The sequence below is a fragment of the Lissotriton vulgaris genome, chromosome 5 (assembly GCF_964263255.1).
Source record: "Lissotriton vulgaris chromosome 5, aLisVul1.2, whole genome shotgun sequence".
Classification (NCBI taxonomy): domain Eukaryota; kingdom Metazoa; phylum Chordata; class Amphibia; order Caudata; family Salamandridae; genus Lissotriton; species Lissotriton vulgaris.
The window spans coordinates 288,345,988-288,369,954 of record NC_141693.1 but is presented as its reverse complement, the minus strand read 5'-3'; the positions used below and the strand labels follow the sequence as shown (position 1 = coordinate 288,369,954).

The window sequence follows — 23,967 nt, the reverse complement described above, 5'->3', positions numbered from 1 at the left end:
GTCCCTGGCCCAGTGCATCATGGGAACAGGGCAGACTAAACTACCAAGCCAATTCTTCACCAGAAAGGAGACAAGCTACCGGGGACCGGTTTCTGGCATTTAGCCGTCTTCGGCCCGGCTTGCTTGAATCCTGATGGTGCAGTGAGAAAGGGACTCATGTCTGAGTATACCCTGCCACACCTATAGTGGCCAAAAAACGATTCAGAAAAGGGGGTGGTGATGAACAGAGTGTCTGAATTAAGCAGACCACTCTTACCCAGTCCAAAGATCAGGGCTTGATCCATCACCGTTATTTATCTCACTGCACCATCCCAGCTCAGAACCTGGCTATATGCAAATCAGTCTGTCCCTGGCCCAGTGCATCATGGGAACAGGGCAGACTAAACTACCAAGCCAATTCTTCACCAGAAAGGAGACAAGCTACCGGGGACCGGTTTCTGGCATTTCAGCCGTCTTTGGCCCGGCTTGCTTGAATCCTGATGGTGCAGTGAGAAAGGGACTCATGTCTGAGTATAGCCTGCCACACCTATAGTGGCCAAAAAACGATTCAGAAAAGGGGGTGGTGATGAACAGAGTGTCTGAATTAAGCAGACCACTCTTACCCAGTCCAAAGATCAGGGCTTGATCCATCACCGTTATTTATCTTACTGCACCATCCCAGCTCAGAACCTGGCTATATGCAAATCACCACCCCCTTTTCTGAATCGTTTTTGTCCACCATAAGTGTGGAAGGGTATACTCAGATGTGAGTCCCTTGCTCATTGCACCATCAGGATTCAAGCAAGCCGGGCCGAAGACGGCTGAAATGCCAGAAACCGGTCCCCGGAAGCTTGTTTCCTTCCCAGTATAAGAATTGGCTTGGTAGTTTGGTCTGCCCTGTTCCCATGATGCACTGGGCCAGGGTCAGACTGATTTGCATGTATCCAGGTTCTGAGCTGGGATGGTAGAGTGAGCTAAAAAACGGTGATGGATCAAGCCCTGGTCTTTGGACTGGGTAAGAGTGGTCTGCTTAATTCAGACACTCTGTTCATCACCACCCCCTTTTCTGAATCGTTTTTGTCGACCATAAGTGTGGAAGAGTATATTCAGATGTGAGTCCCTTGCTCATTGCACCATCAGGATTCAAGCAAGCCGGGCCGAAGACGGCTGAAATGCCAGAAACCGGTCCCGAGAAGCTTGTTTCCTTCCCAGTATAAGAATTGGCTTGGTAGTTTGGTCTGCCCTGTTCCCATGATGCACTGGGCCAGGGTCAGACTGATTTGCATGTAGCCAGGTTCTGAGCTTGGATGGTGCAGTGAGCTAAAAAACGGTGATGGATCAAGCCCTGATCTTTGGACTGGGTAAGAGTGGTCTGCTTAATTCAGACACTCTGTTCATCACCACCCCCTTTTCTGAATCGTTTTTGTCCACCATAAGTGTGGAAGGGTATACTCAGATGTGAGTCCCTTGCTCATTGCACCATCAGGATTCAAGCAAGCCAGGCCGAAGACGGCTGAAATGCCAGAAACCGGTCCCCGGAAGCTTGTTTCCTTCCCAGTATAAGAATTGGCTTGGTAGTTTGGTCTGCCCTGTTCCCATGATGCACTGGGCCAGGGTCAGACTGATTTGCATGTAGCCAGGTTCTGAGCTGGGATGGTGCAGCGAGCTAAAAAACGGTGATGGATCAAGCCCTGATCTTTGGACTGGGTAAGAGTGGTCTGCTTAATTCAGACACTCTGTTCATCACCACCCCCTTTTCTGAATCGTTTTTGTCCACCATAAGTGTGGAAGGGTATACTCAGATGTGAGTCCCTTGCTCATTGCACCATCAGGATTCAAGCAAGCCGGGCCGAAGACGGCTGAAATGCCAGAAACCGGTCCCCGGAAGCTTGTTTCCTTCCCAGTATAAGAATTGGCTTGGTAGTTTGGTCTGCCCTGTTCCCATGATGCACTGGGCCAGGGTCAGACTGATTTGCATGTAGCCAGGTTCTGAGCTGGGATGGTGCAGTGAGCTAAAAAACGGTGATGGATCAAGCCCTGATCTTTGGACTGGGTAAGAGTGGTCTGCTTAATTCAGACACTCTGTTCATCACCACCCCCTTTTCTGAATCGTTTTTGTCCACCATAAGTGTGGAAGGGTATACTCAGATGTGAGTCCCTTGCTCATTGCACCATCAGGATTCAAGCAAGCCGGGCCGAAGACGGCTGAAATGCCAGAAACCGGTCCCCGGAAGCTTGTTTCCTTCCCAGTATAAGAATTGGCTTGGTAGTTTGGTCTGCCCTGTTCCCATGATGCACTGGGCCAGGGTCAGACTGATTTGCATGTAGCCAGGTTCTGAGCTGGGATGGTGCAGTGAGCTAAAAACGGTGATGGATCAAGCCCTGATCTTTGGACTGGGTAAGAGTGGTCTGCTTAATTCAGATACTCTGTTCATCACCACCCCCTTTTCTGAATCGTTTTTGTCCACCATAAGTGTGGAAGGGTATACTCGGATGTGAGTCCCTTGCTCATTGCACCATCAGGATTCAAGCAAGCCGGGCCGAAGACGGCTGAAATGCCAGAAACCGGTCCCCGGAAGCTTGTTTCCTTCCCAGTATAAGAATTGGCTTGGTAGTTTGGTCTGCCCTGTTCCCATGATGCACTGGGCCAGGGTCAGACTGATTTGCATGTAGCCAGGTTCTGAGCTGGGATGGTGCAGTGAGCTAAAAACGGTGATGGATCAAGCCCTGATCTTTGGACTGGGTAAGAGTGGTCTGCTTAATTCAGATACTCTGTTCATCACCACCCCCTTTTCTGAATCGTTTTTGTCCACCATAAGTGTGGAAGGGTATACTCAGATGTGAGTCCCTTGCTCATTGCACCATCAGGATTCAAGCAAGCCGGGCCGAAGACGGCTGAAATGCCAGAAACCGGTCCCCGGAAGCTTGTTTCCTTCCCAGTATAAGAATTGGCTTGGTAGTTTGGTCTGCCCTGTTCCCATGATGCACTGGGCCAGGGTCAGACGGATTTGCATGTAGCCAGGTTCAGAGCTGGGATGGTGCAGTGAACTAAAAAACGGTGATGGATCAAGCCTGGATCTTTGGACTGGGTAAGAGTGGTCTGCTTAATTCAGACACTCTGTTCATCACCACCCCCTTTTCTGAATCGTTTTTGTCCACCATAAGTGTGGAAGGGTATACTCGGATGTGAGTCCCTTGCTCATTGCACCATCAGGATTCAAGCAAGCCGGGCCGAAGACGGCTGAAATGCCAGAAACCGGTCCCCGGAAGCTTGTTTCCTTCCCAGTATAAGGATTGGCTTGGTAGTTTGGTCTGCCCTGTTACCATGATGCACTGGGCCAGGGTCAGATTGATTTGCATGTAGCCAGGTTCTGAGCTGGGATGGTGCAGTGAGCTAAAAAACGGTGATTGATCAAGCCCTGATCTTTGGACTGGGTAAGAGTGGTCTGCTTAATTCAGACACTTTGTTCATGATCACCCCCTTTTCTGAATCGTTTTTGTCCACTATAAGTGTGGAAGGGTATACTCAGATGTGAGTCCCTTGCTCATTGCAACATCAGGATTCAAGCAAGCCGGGCCGAAGACGGCTGAAATGCCAGAAACCGGTCCCCGGAAGCTTGTTTCCTTCCCAGTATAAGGATTGGCTTGGTAGTTTGGTCTGCCCTGTTACCATGATGCACTGGGCCAGGGTCAGATTGATTTGCATGTAGCCAGGTTCTGAGCTGGGATGGTGCAGTGAGCTAAAAAACGGTGATTGATCAAGCCCTGATCTTTGGACTGGGTAAGAGTGGTCTGCTTAATTCAGACACTTTGTTCATGATCACCCCCTTTTCTGAATCGTTTTTGTCCACTATAAGTGTGGAAGGGTATACTCAGATGTGAGTCCCTTGCTCATTGCAACATCAGGATTCAAGCAAGCCGGGCCGAAAACGGCTGAAATGCCAGAAACCGGTCCCCAGAAGCTTGTTTCCTTTCCAGTATAAGAATTGGCTTGGTAGTTTGGTCTGCCCTGTTCCCATGATGCACTGGGCCAGGGTCAGACTGATATGCATGTAGCCAGGTTCTGAGCTGGGATGGTGCAGTGAGCTAAAAAACGGTGATGGATCAAGCCCTGATCTTTGGACTGGGTAAGAGTGGTCTGCTTAATTCAGACACTCTGTTCATCACCACCCCCTTTTCTGAATCGCTTTCATCGGCTGGTTCTATCCTCAATCGCTGGGACACTATTTAAACCTTATATCGTGAACAAGAGTCGTAAATGATGAAGATGCTAATTCTAGTCATTACACGTGTCAATCTTTGTGCTTTGTGAGAATACTACTTGTACTTTCAACCTTTTCCTGACCAAATCCTAATGTGAATGATTTCTTTGTTTCAGCTGATGCGCACGAGCGGACCAGGAGGTGAACAGCCAATACTGTGTAAACTGTGTAAATATAGTCTTAGATCACCAAAGCTTTGAAATGGACAATAATAAAAGTACATTTCGATTAATCTATGTAATTGTAAACGCATACCTAAACATTAGGATACCTTCCAGTCAGGGTAACTGGGATGTACTTTCATATTGCAATATACTTTGCTACGAAATGGCCGGGCAAAACCAGTGCAGCTATCTTTCCAAAATTATTTAACTTTTAAAATGTTATAACACTGAAGAGTACACCTGGCTTTACCACATAGTCAAGTTTTACATAAATCTAGGGTTAACATGTAGGTCACTTTATTTGTGCAACTTCAAGATATATTGTGACACCTCGCCCATTTCTTAAAACGGGTATAAGTGAAGTTTAAAGACTATCTGCTGAGCTCGTCCGTAGGGTACAATAGGTCTCACATTTGCGAAAGATTAAGCTATTGGCAATGTAAATGACAATGCCATGTATTTATCTGTTTTCAAAACCAACACATAAATACAAATTTTGTCATTTACAATGCCAATAGCTCTAACATTTCCAAAGGCGAAACCGTTGTATTGTAAATGCTTGTTTAATCTTTACCTCACAGGGAACCAGTAGCCTCCCAGACATCTGAAAATGAATTTGGTTATAATTTACCACTAGCATACCACACCAAAATGCACAGCGTGTTAGTTTATTGAAACGATAAATAGAATACTACACTATCGCAAATGAAACAATCCTTGGCACAGCCAGACATACTAGCTTTGCCAACTGCACTTCAAAACAAAATTTCAATTGGGAAGAAATAGTTTTCAGGCCGAACTTCAGGAAACTGAGCCAAAGTGCACAGAGCGCTTCAGGAAGTGATGTGGAGAGCAAAGGGTTTGTGTTCTTCACGCCAATGCGCATGGAAGGTCACCATGGTAAGAGTACATTTCCAGTTTTTGAATCCTTGTTATTCTTTTCTTTTTGCTGTTGGCAGGTGAAAAACGCTCTCCATCCTTCTAAAATAAGAACTAGGCTGCCCTACCAAAGCGTGTAGGGCCTGTTATTGTTCCATGGATGCTAGGGTACTCCAGTGTACAAGGAAACACTTGTGACCAGCATTGCCTATGTCCTCTACCAGCCTAGAGGGTGGGGTTCTATGTTTAAGCTCCTTGAAATGTCAAGAAGCTCCTCCTGGGATAAGACTCTGCAAACCAAAGTTAACCATTAGAACTTTATTTAGAGTTTGAACTTCAGATACAGTTTACACAATCAAAACTACAATTACTGGGCTGTTCAGTCAATGTTAAATCTTTTTTTTAAATGAATATCACTATTATTTACATTAAGATCAAACAGTAATGTGGTAACACACAAGTCACAATACCTGCAACAAGGGGTTTTAGTGTTCATCATTCGTATCATAGACTCTCGCTAGTACTTACAACAAAATATAGTCTCAAGCTGGGAAGACATTAGGCAGAATTTATTTTATCGAATCTTCCACGGATATTTTAACATGCCTTCAAAGAAGGTATAGTCCGAAGTTCCAAGCTGGAAGGTGACATGTTGAAAGACGGTCATTTGCCCACAATGAGACGGAACATCCTGGTATGACCGGTCAGAGCAGGTTTGTATAGAACTAGTCCAACACCTTGGTCAGACCTACAAATCTTAGATCTGGCTGGTATAGGAAACCTTTTGTGCAAAGTCAACAAAGGGCTGCTAGTTCCTGAGATCCCAAAGATATACCAGCTTGTGCAGATATGTGCCTTCATCTGCAGGCCACACAGCTTACCTGCGCACTGTGAACCTTAGAGCGGACCTCTTCATGTTCATTGCGAAGAACCATACTTTCTTCCATTCGTTTTGATACTATATCTGTCAGAGAAGGAGGGAAAAGCAGAGTCAAATTCAACAACTTTGGGAGCAACATGATCTCAAAACATTCTGGCACCTGAGCAAAGATTGTTACGAGATACCTCAAAATACTTCCCACATCAGCCCAAACCCTTTCTTCTAAATGTTAACATCCCTCTAAAAAACTGAATTCAATATTCAATCTGCTCCTTTCTAAGCGCCATCATTGTGAGCAAATAAGAGAAACAATGTGCAGAAGGATACAATGATTGGTCCTTGTTCACACAATCTGTTAAAGAGGAGGAAGCGGGGGAACTGAAAATGGGTTTGCTCGTTTGAAAGCGGATCCATTACGAACTGTCCAGCATCCTCTAAACAGCATCCTCACTCTGGGGATGCAATGTAGTAATGGTCTCTTTATAAATTGTGGGCCGACTATGCTGAGCCCGAAGCCTGGCCCAGTCTCATAAAGCAGATGTTTAGGTCCACAATTTCAATAGCTTATTTGCGGGAGGCGACATTTGTCCGGTAACAACCCCTGAATGTTCAACTAAAGGTTGGGCCGCATCCTAAACGTATTTTCAAAGAATCCTTGTTCATGAAATCTGGGAAGGAGCCTCTAGGCCTGTTCATCCACTTTACTGTCTCACTGCATAGAGGAGTTCTGTGATTTGTCTGCATTGCACTTTGAATGTAGGACAGTTGCTGCCATAGCAACTCCCCAGAGTGAGATGAACATGAAGCACTGCTGCTCTACTGAGATCCAACTGGTGTAGACAATGCTCCTCTGCACAGCACAGTTCTGGAGAAAGAACATTTTCCTATTGTCCATGGAAACACAAGGCAGCCTTTGGAAATCCCCCAACCCATGCCTCAGAACCAATCTTAATGGGAATATTTAGGGGCTGTCTCTCTCTATGAATATTCTGACATAGGAGTCTCTGGCTCTTTAAAAGATCCAAATTTTCCTAATCTTGTCTGCATGTTTTTTAACCCCTTCGCTGCGGCGGCTATTCCGCCGCAGCGCTAAGGGGGAGGCGGGGCCGCGCGGCGGTCCCATGCTCGTGACGGAACCGCTCCGTCACGGCCCGCGGGTGAGCTGTGCTTGTGACGGAACGGTTCCGTCATGGCCCCGCCCGCTCTTCAGAACGTCAGCGCAGGCGCGGAATTCGCGCCGGGCAGGCGTGGCGAGCGGGCCGTGACGGAACCGTTCCATCACCAGCACAGCCCACCCGAGGCTTGTGATGGAACGGTTCCGTCACGAGCATGGGAGGGGTTAAATAAAGTGGCTTAATAATGATTGTGGTTAAATAAATCTCCTTCAAAGATTCAAATAGAGGTACCCATGATTCAGAAAACACACAGGTCAGGAGAATGGCAACCCCTCAGAAGGCAGGTGTTAAATGATTATCTCTCACTAAGTGCATGTTAGGGTTCCCTAATGTCTTTGATAGAGCACCACTGCACCTTCAGCCTTGAGGAGACTGACCCAGATCAAAGACCTTCTACAGAAATAGGAGTATCTGATACAGGTCATAAGTACATGGCTGCATCCCACCATCCCTGCATCAAGTTTAGAATGTCATACAACAATGACTACAAGTTTTTAAGGGTGAGGACCATGTAGGTTCCCATTCAGATCTGGTTAAACTACTAGACACACATACATGTTGGAGACACATGTCTATAGTTTTGGGCATCAGTTAGCCTGAGAACTTGGATATCTTATTGCTGTCTCTTTCAGAGCTATAATTTTACCATTCACCTCCCTCACAATTTTACCAGAATAGGTACGGCCTTTTCCCTCCTGATATTTCCCAGAACCTCAGGAATCAAGGGTAATGCCAGAAATCTACGTCTCTGAAAAGAGAGGAGGTAACTTTTGCATTAGTTGACAAATATTGAAAAAGACAAGGAGTAAGAGAAGGGGACTAGAAAAGGACTGATCAGTTCTGCCCAGTAAGAGATGTGGACTACTCCGTCTCAGAGGGCTCTGGACATGGTGGTTCCCTTCATGATGCATCCTCCAAGCTCCACCTCCCACCACCCAAGATCGGCAGCATTCGCGGTCAGAAAAAATGGAGCTAGGAGACACAATGGAACCCCTTTGGCCAGTTGTCCTGGTGGGTGCTACAAACCATTTTAAAGTCTGTTGGCCTTTAAGAGAACCCTGAATCACTGCATCAAATAGCTGGGAGTGCGGACTCCAGTGTTTGAGGTGTGTCTCACTAAAGACAACTGGTGAAGTCTGCCCCAAGACATGACAACTACTGAAGCAGATTATTGAGCCACACAAAATCCCATCTGTCAATCATTCAATATCGAATTAAAAGAACCAAATGGACCACTAACAATGTCTTCTTGAACAAGACACCATTCAATGGCTGCAGCAGAGTGCTTTTAAAGGAGGTGCGATAGCTGCTGCTGCATCAATCTGTGTGGCCAAATCTCTGGAAGGAAAACTAGCTCCATGTCCATCCTGAAGTGGGGCCAATGAGTTATGGATCATTACATGTGTCCATGTGGGGGTTGTCTCTGTGAATCAGAAACCCATGGATTCCCAACATATCCCTTAGATTCCGCCTTAAAAGGACAGGTGGCAGTTCCCTGGCCTACATGGCTGTGGTGGCTGGGAACACAATCCCATTTGACTTATGCAGTTTGCAGGATCCCAAGCAATTTAGAAAGAGACTCAAAACTTTTCTCTTTAACTGGCTTTCTCTCCTTTTTGCTGAGTTTTTACTTTGCTCTTCTTCTCTTGGGCTCATTTCGGGACACTCATTGAGTAGCTGTGCACACTACAAATCTCAATAACATAGCATTACACATCACACAACTCACTTGTAAATGTTTGCATCCATGCAACATTGTCTGAATATGCTATACAGTTGTCTAGGTGTGGTTGGCGTTGAATTCCCCTGACATGAAGTAGCCACATCAGAAGTGCCACAATGTTTGCAAAAACGTTTGATTCGAATGTCTAGATATCCATGGATGCTAAAATGCAGAAATATTTGGTAATTATTTCTTGTGGGCATATGTACAGACTATAGACATCCTCTAAGTCTAGGGTAAATCAAAATTCTCCCTACCCCAGCCCCCCAAAAAACCCAGCAATTTAAGTTGTGTTAAAGTCTCCATCTTGAAATACAGTCTGCACAATCAGGTGGACCTTTTTGAGGTTGAAGAGCTCAAAGAATCACCCTAGTGCCTCCCGGGCCAGAATCACTCATGAGTAAACATTCTTTCTGCTGGTTTAATGCAATGTCAATCATTTTCAGAAGATCCTGGGTCCTCTATTTGGTTGCACCTGTTTGACAATGTACACTACTGAGCAGCCCTTTCCATTTTGTCCTTGTGACACATCTGAAACTATTTTTCCACACTTTCTGCAACTTATTCCACTTACACAAACATTTTCTCTGGAGCATACTCAGTGGGGGCTTATGAGGAGGCGAATCAATAGATTTATTCACAGAGTATGGTAAATGTCAACTTCTTTACTGATTCTTGAGCAGATCTGAAATGTGACTAATTGGTTTTCCTTCATTTAGATAAGATATTTTTTTGGATGGGGAACAGTTTTTAGTTTAAAATAAAAATTAATGAGCACGTCTGCTATTCGAAAAGCAATGTATCGAAAGGTCACATCTAGGTCCATAAAGATGATTTCCCAGGAAGGTGGTGTGACTCCATCTGCTTTTTATATGCCCTCCAACTTCAAGTCTAATCAGGCTAATGGAGGATACACTTTTAAGTACAGCATCTGCTTTTCCAAATGAATGAGTTTGGACATGAACTGGAATACTGTATCTTATCCAAATCCCTCCACTTATACATTTATTCTTGTGACAGGATGCTTGAAATATTTTGAAAAGGGAGGCTCAAATCATATTTTAAGTTGCCATGACTGCTGTTACTTTGACGTTCATGAGCTGAATTGAGGATCTTTCCATGACAATAATATGAGAAAAGCAGGCACTACTGGCATATCTTTCTTACTAATGTATTTCCTCATTGGACAAGGGTCCAACCCTTTCTCTTCCTTCAGTGGGTGTCATACACTGGGGGAAACCTGGATAAAGAGAAGAGGCCATGGAATTGGGAAAAAGTGGAAACGGTCTGTAAATGCTTATCTTTCCAATCTGGCGTTTTTTGGGACACCTAGAATTCAGGAAGGGAATCATTCATGAGGCTTTAAGCTGTTCCTTTTAAATGGCTGTAGAACAGTTGTTTCAGTCTCCTCTCCCTCATCTTATGAAGTATTCAATTCTCTCTTGTATTTCTCTCCATGATCCATCATCTCCAAAAAACACAAACCAAGAGAAGATTCCTAGAACAGCTAGTTTGTATATGTTCAGGAGAAAACAACAATTAGTGTCCAGCTAGATTTAGAATGTTGTCCTAATGTTGTACTTTGAGCATGCATTAAGAAATATACCTCTTCCCAGTTAGTGACTGTACTTTAAGACATACTAGCGGAAAGGACATAGTGTGTAAAGTGAATTCTGTAGTGGCCACTGCCCTTGGTTGTTTTGAGACAACCCTCAGATATCAAGGCCACCAGATTATCTGTGTGTCTCCTTTGCAAGAGAGAGAAAGGAAAATCCAAAGCAGCTGCAGAATACACTTCTTCCAAATATACTGGGAGTGATTGCTAGTGCTCTACACTTTTTGCCATCTCAGGTCAGCACTTGACCAGTAACTCCAATTAAGTCTGGAAAACTCAGTTGAACAGAATTCTATTGCTTTTCAGTGCACTTGCCATGAGACACAACACCTAACAAAGCAAATTGTGATCAAAGTGCTCCTAGACAAATTCTACCATGCACACCATTGCACCATGGGCTTCATATTATCATCACATTACTTAAACTTCCGAGATACCTAGCCATGGTCGATGATGAAGAGCCATAGGCGCAAAACGCTATGAGCACGCAATGAATGTACTTACATGGAGGAAAATCAGCTTTAAAACATCAATTGAACCAAGCACTGTTACAATAACGTAACTACAATTCTGAGCATTAATAACGAGTAGTTCTTTTTAGAACAACTCTGTACATCTTCAGAGGTTCAATGACATGTTTGATCGGACAAAAGAAACAGGATTATCTCTTTTTAATGCCACTGCCACAGAAGAGGGGTCCCTTAACAGGGCATATTCACTATATTAAAAAGGCTGCATGGTATAATAGGCAAGTGGGGAGCCTGCTGTGTTGGGTTGCTCTCTCATTATGAATCGAAAGAGGTGAGGCGGAACAGAAAGATCAGGTAATGAGGGTTGGAAAAGCAGACTATTATCCAACCATGATGTTGATGAATGCAGGAGCGTACCCCATGCTTCAAATAGCCTGGGTAGGGTGCCTTGAGAGACCCAGACTGGATGATGCTCACTTTATCCGGCACATTGTGAACATGCGATTTTGCAAACGTGTGTGGAAGTAACCAGAGAAAGAGCTAAAGCACAGATGTCCCGCTGAATCAGTTTTTTCTCCAGTGATGCTAATTAGGTGGAATGTGAACACATGCAGTATGTCCTACAATCCTTAATACAGCTGCCAGACAAGATATTACACCTAGAACGTTAAAGACCAACCTGCCCCTGTCTGTATGTCTACATTTTCCTGCTGAGCTAAGAACGGACCAGTAGGCAGTGACATGAAGCAATGACGATTGGTTATTGAAGAGTCTGAGAAGTGCAACAATTCTAATAAAAACAATAAGTGGCTAAGAGACTTAAAATATACTTTAAGACAGAGGGGGAGAATTACCAAACATGACAGGATGGCACAGGACCACCATAAACCCATCAGGCTTATCTCAAACACTCTCTCCACCAAAACGACTATAAAGATTAACTAATACAATTTTAACACTGTATGGAATCAAACGCCATCTTAGAATAAGCGCAACTAAGATTCAGACCTGAGCAACTCACCAAAAGCATCTGTGTCTCTGTCTGAGAAGACCTCTTTAAAGACACCCAGGCGGGGGTAGAGGCTTAATGCTTATGGACATTTAACACAGTCAACCATTACATAGTCACAAACACACTACAAAACATAGTCAACAATGGGTTAGCTCTAAAATGTATCTCCAACTTCCTTTACAACAGAACTTAACTAGCCTTTGGGCTTCCTTTATACTGCAAAATAAAATCGAGTACTGATGCAAGGTTCCACTGGGTCCCTTCTATTTTTCAACGTAAGATTGATAACTTTGGCCGCTCTAGTTAAATGCCTCAACCTCACCTTCGAAACTATGCAGAAGGCACTCACATTATGATAAAATCTGCAGCAATCCCAGAGAAAACTCCAACGGCCTCAGCACTTGAAACTAAACCCCCTAAGACAAAAACAAATCACGTTTTACAACAAGCATTTACAATGCAACGGTCTCGCCTTTGCAAAAGTTAGAGCTATTGGCATTGTAAATGACAACATTTTTATTTATGTGTTGGTTTTGAAAACAGATAAATAAATGACATTGTCATTTACAATACCAATAGCTTAATCACTCGCAAATGCGATACCTATTGCATTTGCACCCACACAAACACAGAGAGCCACACACACAGAGCCACACACACAGACACACAGAGCCACACACACACAGAGCCACAAATACACACACAGAGCCACACACACAGAGCCACACACACACACAGAGCCAAACAAACACAGAGCCACACACACAGAGCCACACACACACAGCCACACACAAACACAGAGACACACACACAGAGCCACACACACAGAGCCACACACAGAGCCACACACAGACACAGAGCCACACACACACATACACAGAGCCCCAGAGCATAATTTCAAGAGCCAATGTAGTTTAAAAATTACTTGTGAAGAAGCATGCAGGGCACCGTGGAGGCGCTGACATCAAGTCTTGAAAGATTTCCTAAATGGCTGGAGTTCCACTACGCATGCATACATTCCATGTTGGCGGTCCTATGACTGGCGCCTCTGTAACTACAACCTTGAAAACAGCATGCATTGTCTCTTGCACAAGAAAGGCCAGAGCTAAAAAATACACGAAAACAATTCATGTGCAACACCCAAGCCAGGAATCCGGCACATGTTCCGTTGACACTTGGAGAAAGCGCAGCACAAACGGGGGCATAGAGGCCAGATTATTTGCGCAAAACGTGGAGTTTAATGGTTTCGTCGTTTCATCCCACCACTGCCCTTCAAAAACATCAAAGTTGGTCTGCAGCCAGAGCAAGGAAGCCCCTCGGCTGAGCGCTTGAGCCCCGAGCGGCTCCCAGAATGGGCACAGAGCCAGCTTACTACTTTATCAATTCTCTTTTTGTTGCACGCTTCTTCTTTGCAGGGGAGCGAGGAGAGGGTGAGGGGCTGGGCTGTAAATCCACACTCGCTGAGAGTCACTGGGACTTAGACATCAAAGGTTAGGGTGGTCAGAGGCAAGAAATGGATATTAAGGGGACAGAAAGAGTTTGGAGTGACTTTCTAAAAACACAATGGCAGACTGTGCAGTTCAGCAAATCATTGGCGAGAACTGAGGCTGGTCCGTGTGAGGTAAAGGGCAGGGCGCGGGGTCCCTGCAGGCCCGCTTTCACCTATTATTTGAGAGTGTGCTGACCACAGCAAGCAGCACTGCCGGAGTGAGAGGCACGCAGCTTCCAATTTCTTCGAGAGGCAGGGACATTGTAGCCGCTCACTACATGTAATATAGGGAATAGCGTTACTGAAAAGCAGTTACACCCCCTTGCCCCGCCCCTTTACAACAGTGACCTTCCCCCAGCTCCCTGCCATGGATGGTTTAAGACCTGCATTTAAACAAACGAGCAGTGCTCTTATTTAATAAGTAACTCACTCAGTTGCTGCATGCAGCTGCCGCCCTTCACACACAAAGCTCGTCACTCCTGCCGCCCTTTCACGCAGACATGCACACTGATTCAGATCTTTAGGCACACAACTTGCACATTCCTGCAGTCGATTGTAAGCACCATTGCACATCCGTTTCCACAGCCCTTTACCCAAAGTCAAGACGACAGGTATAGCCGTGTACAAACAGGGGTGCGCACTCCTACAGCCTTTTGCACACACTTGTTTAGCCCATGTTTTTATTAATCTGTTATTGATGCTGTAAAAATCAAAACCGCATCAGTGAAGTCAATATGATTTATTGAGGAGAAAATCACAACCGTAACTAGTAAATGTTGCATTTTTCACAGGGGGAGGGTCGTATTGTTTTTAATTTCTCCTACAAAATGCACGTTTAACTGTCGCCGTAAATATTATCAACACTATTTCCCTCCAGACCCATGAAGAAATAAAGTTTCATGTGTGGTATCGCATTTCTGGCTGTCAAGTCACAATCTCATGGTTAACTTTTCCTCATGTTTATTTTTGGTGACACATTGTTGGCATAATAATTGTGTGGCAGGCCACAGTCTGGAGCAGAAATAAATGAAATATCATCATTTAAAATCATAACATTTTTAAAAAACGGTATCTATGAACATTGAAATGGTGCCGCATGGATCAGCAACAATTTAGTGGCGCTTTTATGGTGACCTCTGTGAGGAGCTAAGCCTGTACCAAGTGGAGGAGTAGGCACTCCCACTCTAATCCCCTGCCTTGATGCGCGCACATAATGGCCGCACAATGAGCTTCCCCCACGCTCTTTGGTGAGCTTTGTGCATAAGAGATTCTTTACCCTGCCAACCCATCCGTGAGCTAATCCTATTCCAGAACTCGTCGCGAAAGAAAGGAGCAGGCCTACGCTTTCCCGGCCAGTGGCATCGCCCAAATAAAGCCCCCGCTTAATGATTCCTCACATTCATCAACAAGCATTTACAAGTGGGGCCGGAGACACGGACAGCGGGAGAGGGGGCGGGAACGGGCACACGGACAGCGGGAGGGGGGGAGGGAATGGGCACACGGACAGCAGGAGGGGAGGGGAGCACTCACCTGGACTTCTTCCGGCGGCGGTCGGCCTGGAGGAATGACCAAAAAAAACCTCTGAAGAAAAAAAAAATAAACAACCGCCAACCGCCGCAATGACATTGTTAAAGGGGCGGAGAGCGAAAAAATCAACGGAACGCCCACGAATCTGCTCGGACAATGACTGACGCATCTCTGTTCCAATGGCTAGCCTCCATTTATGGAGCTAGCCAATGGAACAGAGAGGCGGGTGAAAGCTCCGTACTGAAACTCAAAAGATTTCGCCTGCGCGAACACTGCTGCGCAGTGGACGCCAGGCGAAACCTAAAAAGCGGAGGCGGGCATAAATCGGAAGTAGGGGGCAGGAGGGGGAGTGAGGTTTTAGGGGGGGTGTTAAAAAAGAAAAAAGAAAACAAATCTACTTTTTCATCGCTTCCTCTCCACATCTCTCTTCCGTAGCCCCTCGCCCGGCCTGAACAGGAAGCACAATCAGGCTCACAGTCAGCCAATCACAGTGCTCAGACGCTGACTGGGAGCCTGAGCATGTTCTCCAAGCAGGCTGTAATGCAGCCTGCTTAGAGAATATGCGAAGTGTGCATGACTGTGTGGCCTGCCCAAGAGGGCCGGCCTAACAATCCTGCGCACTTAGGAGGGCGCTACCACTCCTCCCCTGCCCTGCTCTGTGAGGAGAGCAGCCCCGTAAAGCTGCCAGAAGCAGGACAAAATAAAACGATATAATGAGAGTTATCATTTTATTTTCTCTTTTTTTCACTGCTAAAAAGCAGTGGGGCGAGGCTCCTCTGCCTTTGCGGAAGAGCCGCCACTGTATACAAAGCTCTAAAATTCAGCCGTACCTTTCATGAGGCTGCTTACAGACAAAGCCCTGTCCTCGCTCCCAAATACAGGAAAAATCCAAGTTGTCCACACGCTTTCAGAACTCATCTGCATAGCTGACGCCAACTCTATAAGCTTCCTTTCCTCCACCTCAAAAGACACCACTACATTCATGAACAGACTATGAAAATGGCACTACTTGCATACCACATTTTCACACTTCAACAGAAGCAAACTACACCAGCAGCCCTACTCCTACATGTTAGATAAAGAAAATATGTCGCTCAGAAACTATGCACCAACCATTAGCCACCATATGAAAAAAGAATCACATTTAAAGCTTTACATGCAATACAATAATGGCCACGGTTTCCTATACACACAAACTAACTGAATGCCTGCAAGTTTGAATAGTAAGATGCACAGAAGTCACACTTCTCAAATTATCTAACTTCAGGAAATCAATAACAGAAGGTACATCAGTCTTAGCAACAACCATCTGGTACTTTCTTCCCGTAACATCAAGAAAATGTCAGACTGCCTCACCATAAGGAAACTACTGACAAAATTGCTATTCAAACAAAAATATCTAGACCAAGCAAAGAAAAATTGCCTACCTCCAACTTACACCAGCACCTACACACAGTTTCTGCTGGAAACACACCACCCAAGACCAACAAAAGCACCAAAGAGACAACCACTTGCGCAACCACTATACAATCTCACACTAACATGAAAACTACATCTTCAGACATAGCAACCAGGCAGACCCACACTACAACAACGCCGACAAACAGTTCAATTTCTCCTTTTCCACATGCCAAAAGTTCTACAAGTGCAACTACTCACTGGCATTCACAAGGCAACTGCATTCAGAAAATATACCGATAAATATACCCTTACCAATACCACCAAACACTCACATACCCCAACACATGTTCACATGCTGGTAAACAACCTTTACAACGAAACTTTTACAACCCACTACCATTATGACGCAACATTTACAACGCAAACCATTACAACGCATTGCGCTGGGGGGCGCTCTAGGATAGGGAATAGGTTTAATTTACTATCGAACACCTTCCCTACTATCCACGGGGACTGGAGTTGGAATAGTAAATTAAACTATTCACTATCCAGCGCCCCAAAGCACTATGCGTTGTAAAGGCAGGCGTTGTAAAAACCGCGTTGTAAAGGCATGCGTGGTAAAAGCATGCGTTGTAACGTCATACATCCTTACATGCTCCACCACAAGACCACTGAGAATGTCAATAAGACATCCATACAATGACATCAAGAGGAACTGGGTCTGAAAGATCCACACTAAAACGGAGACACAGACACACACATGGACACGGAGACTAATGCAGCCCTGTCGCAAAAGCATCAACATCTGGATAAAGAGACATAGGCACTGGGGCAAAGTGACATGCACGCCCAGTCATTAAGATATGAAGATAGGAAGACATACACGGAAACTGGGGCTCAATACATCTTCCTTCACCAAATGACACTGCTCATTTCTGCATGACTTAACCAGCACAGAGCTAGAGATTAATCTGGAAGCACACTCAAGTCACGCTTTACATAATACATACATGAACTGAACACCAATAGGGATATGAGGCAATAGAATAACGGGAGAAGGGGGTCATACATAAAATGCTATTTATAATGAAAAGAGATACTATTTCTATACAATAAAGAGATAAATTAAGGAAAGGGACTTTGAAATATCAGATTCTTTCCTGCCTACCCCTCTCCAGTAGTTTATTGGGAGCATGAAAAGTGCTCCATGAAGGGTCATTAACCCCTTCACCAATGTTGCGCTGTTTATGAACCGAAAGGAAAACAATATTTCTAACATCCACCCTCTATTTAAATTGGTCTCATCTGCTCTTGTGATACCGGTTAGAAGCACAGACCTTATCCAGGGTGAGAACATTGTGATTTTCCCTTCATATGGGTTAAGAGGGAGGAAAGTGTACAGTGTCCAGAGCCCAGCACCAAATTAGAGGTTGCTATAGGTGGGAACCAGCACTCATTTTTTACTGGTCAGGGAGAAAGACGCCTGAGGGGGTAGATGGAATAACGCCAACAAAGGAGGAAAGATGAGATGAAAGGAACCTGCAAAAACTAAAGAGAAAGGAAATGTAGCGTAGTAACAGTACAACTAGGCGGCTGAGGTAATCGGTTGCCCCATGGTGGGCTACAAAGAAAATCTTTACAAATTAAGCACTGTCCTAGACCTCAGCACATACTACCTGCTGGTGGAAGTCAGGCAAGTGGAAATGCAGAAAAACTTCTTTTGCCTTTCTTTTTGTGAATGCGCGTAGTATTCCTAATTGGAAGTGAAGGAGCACTGATGTATATTGTTAAAAAAATATACTAGTGGTGTGTAGGTATTTAGGGGACATGAAATATTGTCTCCTACCTAATCACAACCATATACAGATATTGGAGAGGACACCTCACCTACTAAAAATCGTGCCATGCTTCATCCTCGGTGCCCTCTCCACACCTAGGTTGGTGATTACCACCAAGATGAACTCACAGATTTCACGAGTTCCCGGATATAGTATACTGAATTAATACTGGGCTCCAAATAAACTTTAGTTCCAATCTTTCTACGTATCAGTGAAAGGTTGGTAGACAATATTTCATGTCCACTCAAAAGCTACGTATCATTAGAGTATGTTTGTGATTACCATGGAAGATTGTATGATGCGAGCTTTCTTCTCAGCCTCAATTGTGTGTTTCAAAATGTATGTTTGTTCTCACTTCAGGAGATGCTTTTGTTACCAGTAAAGGAAGAAACACTTTCATGTGGCCATCCTTCAGATATTCAGGGGCAAATACCTCTAATGGTCTCTATTTGGAAGTTTGATCCCTTACATTACCAAAAGTTTCTTCTAGGATTTGAAGTCCCTTTCCTCACTTTACCAAAGGTTTCTTTTAGGAAAATGACCAGTAGTGGATTTAGGCAAACCATTTTAATTGAAACTATGGGCTGCATATGGAACTTAGGGGTAGATGTATCAACATACCCTTTTGCGATTTCTGAAAAGTGATTTTTAAGGAATCGCTATTTAGAAATCGCAAAATGGGATGTATGTAGAAAATCGCTATTTTTTAGCGATTTCTTAATCTTCCTTATTTGCGAATTCGCAATTTGCGAATTCTCAATTAAGGAATAATTTCCCATTCACTCCTATGGGCCAGAAGGCCCATAGGAATGATTGTGAAATAATTCTCAATTTGCGATTCGCAATTTGCTAATCGCAAGTTGAGAATAATTTCAAGGGTGCAGGGGTGTCTCAAGGACACCCTGCTGCACCTCTGAAATTTACATGTTTGTGCATATGGCGCACATACATGCCCTATGGGCATGTATGTGCGTCACATGCCACCTTCACAAATGCCAAATTATGCATTTTTAAAAGAATTTGCAAATTACCACCAACTACAAGTTGGTGGTAATTTGCGATTTCTTAACCTAAATTCGCAATTCCAAAATGCTACATACATAGCATTTAAGGAATCACAAAATTGTGATTCCTTAAATGCTTAAGCAAAATAAGGAATGCGAATTTTTGTTACATGCCAAAACATGCAAAAAGACCGTTTGCGATTCGTAAACGCCGGAATTCTGCGAATTCCGGCATTTGCGAATCGCAAATGACTTGATACATCTAGCCCTTAGGTTGTACAATTGCCATGCCGAGTGCACTTGTCCCAGTGTAACTGCTTGTCCTTGTAACTCACGTCACGCCTTGTGCAGGTAGCGCTAAATTACCCTATTATGACTAGCATCAATCCACATTCTCTCTCTCAGAACACAGCTACCTCTCCAATCACTCTTAGACCAGATGTTTCTCTTTGTCCAGATAGAGAACTCCACTGCCTTCAATCGATTTATGTATTTATTTATTTATTTATAAAGGTTCGTGTCATATAAATACAATAAATATACATACACCTGGGTGAGTGGAAGGCTCTAGGGTGGGTGCAATATGCATAAAAATCCCACATAGAGTGTCAACAGAGATTTAAAATGGTCTAGTACCAAATTACCACTTACAAACAAGTACAGTGAACCTACAAAGGGAAATGCAAGTTAAAAAAAAACAAACTCATATGATATGGAGTTCCATCTGAGATTCCATTTAATAAACTAGCTTCCCTCTTTCACTATCAGAGTGTCAATATTTGGATCCATTTATTACATATTCACGGATGCCTCACAATTATGAGGGTGTGAGTGTGAGTATATGTTTTTGGATCAGGGGAGCACATGGCTCCTTAGCCCAAGTCCAAGTCTGACCCAGATGGCACCCTCCCTGTACTCACCCAGCAGCATCTCCATTGTGTTCTCTTGATCCCGCTGCAGCTGGGCATTTATCTGGTTGTAGCTCTCCAACATTCGGCGGTTTTCCAGCTTTAGAGAGTTACACAGCACCTGCAAGTCCAGGAGCTGCTTCTTCACTTCTTCATGCTGGTTCTGAACATGAGAGAAAGTGGAGGTTAAGGCGCGGGTGTGCTACTGCCTAATTACCCATAATTCACTAAGGGTAAAAGTCTGTGATATGGGAGTCTCTAATTTACTCATGTGTGTAACTTATGTAGATGTAGTTTTTAGCTTATGTGACATTTGTCTTTGTTCCTAAAGGTTTGTGGGAGGAATGGTAAGCAAAACTGCATGCAAGTGGGGTGAACACACTCCCAGCTCTGGCTGTAATGGACAAATTCCTAGGCCATATGGAGAACAACCACTCAATGGCAGTCAACAGGACATCTCTCAACAATGGGTGAAGGATCTTTGCACCTACCTCATTCTGTCTCTACATCATTTATACCCTTAACAACTTCTTGGTCCCAACAGCAGCACCCAAGGTCGCTGCAGGGTCAACAACCATGAGCCGGTGGTCCACAGGATCACTGGCTTATCGACCTTGGAAGGGTGGCCCTATGTAGCCCGGCTTCTTGATGCTGTGGTACCTGTCCATGGCCATTATTAATGGTATGGGGATCATACACAGGAAAAAGCAACAATGATATGCAGGCGCTTGGAGTTAACTCCATGTGACTCAGAGACATTCATATTTTTATTCTGATAACAAACCATCCCATTGAACCTTGATTTATGGAAAACGAAACTAAATGTTAGCCAAGCTGCCGTGACAAGGCAGTGTGGCTGAAATAGACAGTTTTGTTGTAGGTGCCCCAACCGAGTTAGCAAAAGCAAATCAGGATAACATTCTCCATCTGTGCAGCGGGGAACTTCAATCATAGTCGCCGGGCTGCTACAGCGCCTGGTCAACCGAGGCCCTTATCATGCATGTAGTCAAGAGAGTCAAGGAATGATCTCTCCATAGACTTACTTTCTTCTATTTAGACGGTCATCATATTCAAGTGTTTCCTAGTAACCCTACGTTTGCAGATTGGCATACAATGCTTTAACTGATATTATTAGGTTCTTTTAGCCAACCGTAAAATAATCAATTGAATTCCTAACACTTTTTGCTGGACAGGCTTGGATTTATCTTCAAGTGTTAGTTATTTTGTCACTCTGTATGCTGCGTCCTAACACTCTCTCGCCACCTCAGGCAGGAGCTCAGACTTGTTACTGTAGATGAGGCAGGGTTGCTTCAGAAGCCTTACCTACCGGATTAAAGCCCTCACCACTAATGGCTCGTAAATTCCGATAGGCCAAGAAATGAAATTCCGAGTTTTGTATTTTTACGAGGAGATTTAGCTGCCGGAAGGGGCCAAATGTCTGTGGACTGGGGAAACATGCGCTAATCGGCCACAAACACAGACCTCCCGACCCCCATGTTATGCACCAAAAACGTCCATCCTCCAATATTTTCTTACCCCTAGTATCTACCAAGATCCCCAGTGATGGCACTCGTACTCGAGGTTTGGGACCTGAAAAAGTGCCCGGATACAGAGTGTTGCTCTACTGACTTGCTGATTTGAACTCTTTATAATATTCATAATAGCAGGATGGAGCTATGGCAAATTAACATTTCACTTCATGCATAGTTTCAACATGTAATACAAGTGATTGTGCATTACTTACATAAGTGCATTAAACAACCAAAGTAACACGCCATTGTGAGAATATTTGTTTAAGGTGTTGGAACACAAAGTAATTTAGGAATGTTAGTGTGTTGGCCGTCACCCACGTAGTGAAAGTCTGGGAAATCAACCAAAGGTTTGGAATTTATCTTTCCAAAAGACATGTGCAAATATATTCTCCAGTACAAAGAACTGTGTATGATTCTGGATGTGGTCCAATTGTTTGTCATTCAGGAGTGAGGTACCATAAAGGAAGGTGATGAATGATAGGTCAGTCCTTCTAGTGTGAACTGGTCTGAGACCAGAGGTCACATTTAACAGGTCTCCATCGGTTTGAGATGAAAATACATATTTGTAGATGCATACAATTGGCGTAATAAGATCAGCCTTATTGAAATCCAGTTGTGGTAACATTAAAGGCAATCAGGTGCAGGTAGGTGTCGTCAGAAGGAGTGGTCTTCAAGCGCTTTATAAGGCCATGTTTTGTAATCTAAAGGCGAGAGCTCCGAGGACTGAATGCGATGCTACAGATGCTTCTGGACTGATGCAAAGGCCAGCATCTGTCCATAGCCGCCATCTTTTTAGCTCATGTGAGTGAAACATCTCAAGTCAAGGAATAGGAAGACCAGAGGGCATCTCAAGGGATCGATCAAGCCAATTTCATGAGATGTTAAAAGCCTGGGATGATTGTCTGTAATGTCAAACCAGTCCACCTGCAATGTCCAAGGCTCCTGCAGGTGTGATTGTGTATGTGTTGAATAGAATGTTTTTGGTTTTAAAACCTTGTGCAACATTACTGGCACGTGACTAAGAATTAGAACAAACTCTAGTTAGAATAGAGCTACAATGTATTGTGATAAAACCAACTATTGAGTGGTTCTTGAATCTAATTAATGACAAATGTTTCACTTTTTTCATTTTATTATGCCCACTAACGGGTACCATTTCTGCCACGTCTCTTGTTAGGATACATCACATGAGGTTACAGATATTGTCTAGAACTCTCAGACATGGGTAACTAAAAACAATATATATATTTGTCTTACTCTGACAGATAAAATATCCCGATCAAACATGAATGTGTAATTCATATATATGCATAGTAGATCATACGTCTGTGAGTTTTACGTTTTGCATTGTGAAAATAGCGGTCAATGTCTGACGTTCGTCTTGAGCTAAAGCCCTCTTACCTAATTTGGTTATTCGTGGCCTTGGGTAAAAACATGTGCCCCCCTTGCACTAGCCCATCCATGGTCGAACACATACACAGGGTCATTCAAATGTGAGTGATATCAAGATATAAGCCACCAATCAATGGACGTCCCATCCACCCTCCCCTCTGTTCTGCTGCCTCAATTAGGAGTTCTGCCTCCGAGTGTCAAATTCACATGCTTTAGTATAAGCATCACCTAGGCTTCACCTGAGCACTTGTCTTATGTTGCATACCTTCAGGATCATGTGCCGAGAGGTGAGGGCGCCGTAGCGGTTCATGGCATCTTGCTGCAACACAAAGCAGAGGTGTCGTATGTAGAGCAAAACAAAACCGAACAGATGAGCCTTGCTCAGAAATGTAGCGAAGCTTTGCATAAGTATTTGTGAACGTTCAAGCATATTTTAATAAGTAATGGGATGACAAGGTGGATAAAGCTTAGAGGTGAACCTCGCCACTGGGTCAAACCATCATTGCAGGTCACTTTCTACAAAAGCAAAATCAAGGGCCAGATTTAGGTAATTCTATTTTACCGATTCATAAATACTGAATTTTACCGATTCGGTATTTATGAATCGGTAAAATAGAAGGGGGGAGATGTAGGTAAAATCGGTAATTGAATGACCGATTCCGTAAAAATCGGTATTTACCGAATCGGTAAATACCGATTCGGTAATGCCCATTGCTT

General features: G+C 44.1%; 1 protein-coding gene across 1 annotated transcript in view; it reads right to left on the bottom strand.

Annotated features, from left to right (window-relative positions):
* Window positions 1-5,589: 5,589 nt before the first annotated feature.
* LOC147710726 (Golgi integral membrane protein 4-like) overlaps window positions 5,590-23,967 on the bottom strand; it is a 100,282-nt gene continuing 81,904 nt past the window's right edge. Inside the window, exons 4-6 of the mRNA XM_086921457.1 lie at window positions 23,516-23,569; window positions 20,339-20,489; window positions 5,590-6,248 (exon numbers count right to left, since the gene is read on the bottom strand). Coding sequence (XP_086777583.1) covers window positions 6,142-6,248; window positions 20,339-20,489; window positions 23,516-23,569 — 312 coding nt within the window. The 3' untranslated portion in view covers window positions 5,590-6,141. The remainder of the gene's footprint in view (window positions 6,249-20,338; window positions 20,490-23,515; window positions 23,570-23,967) is intronic.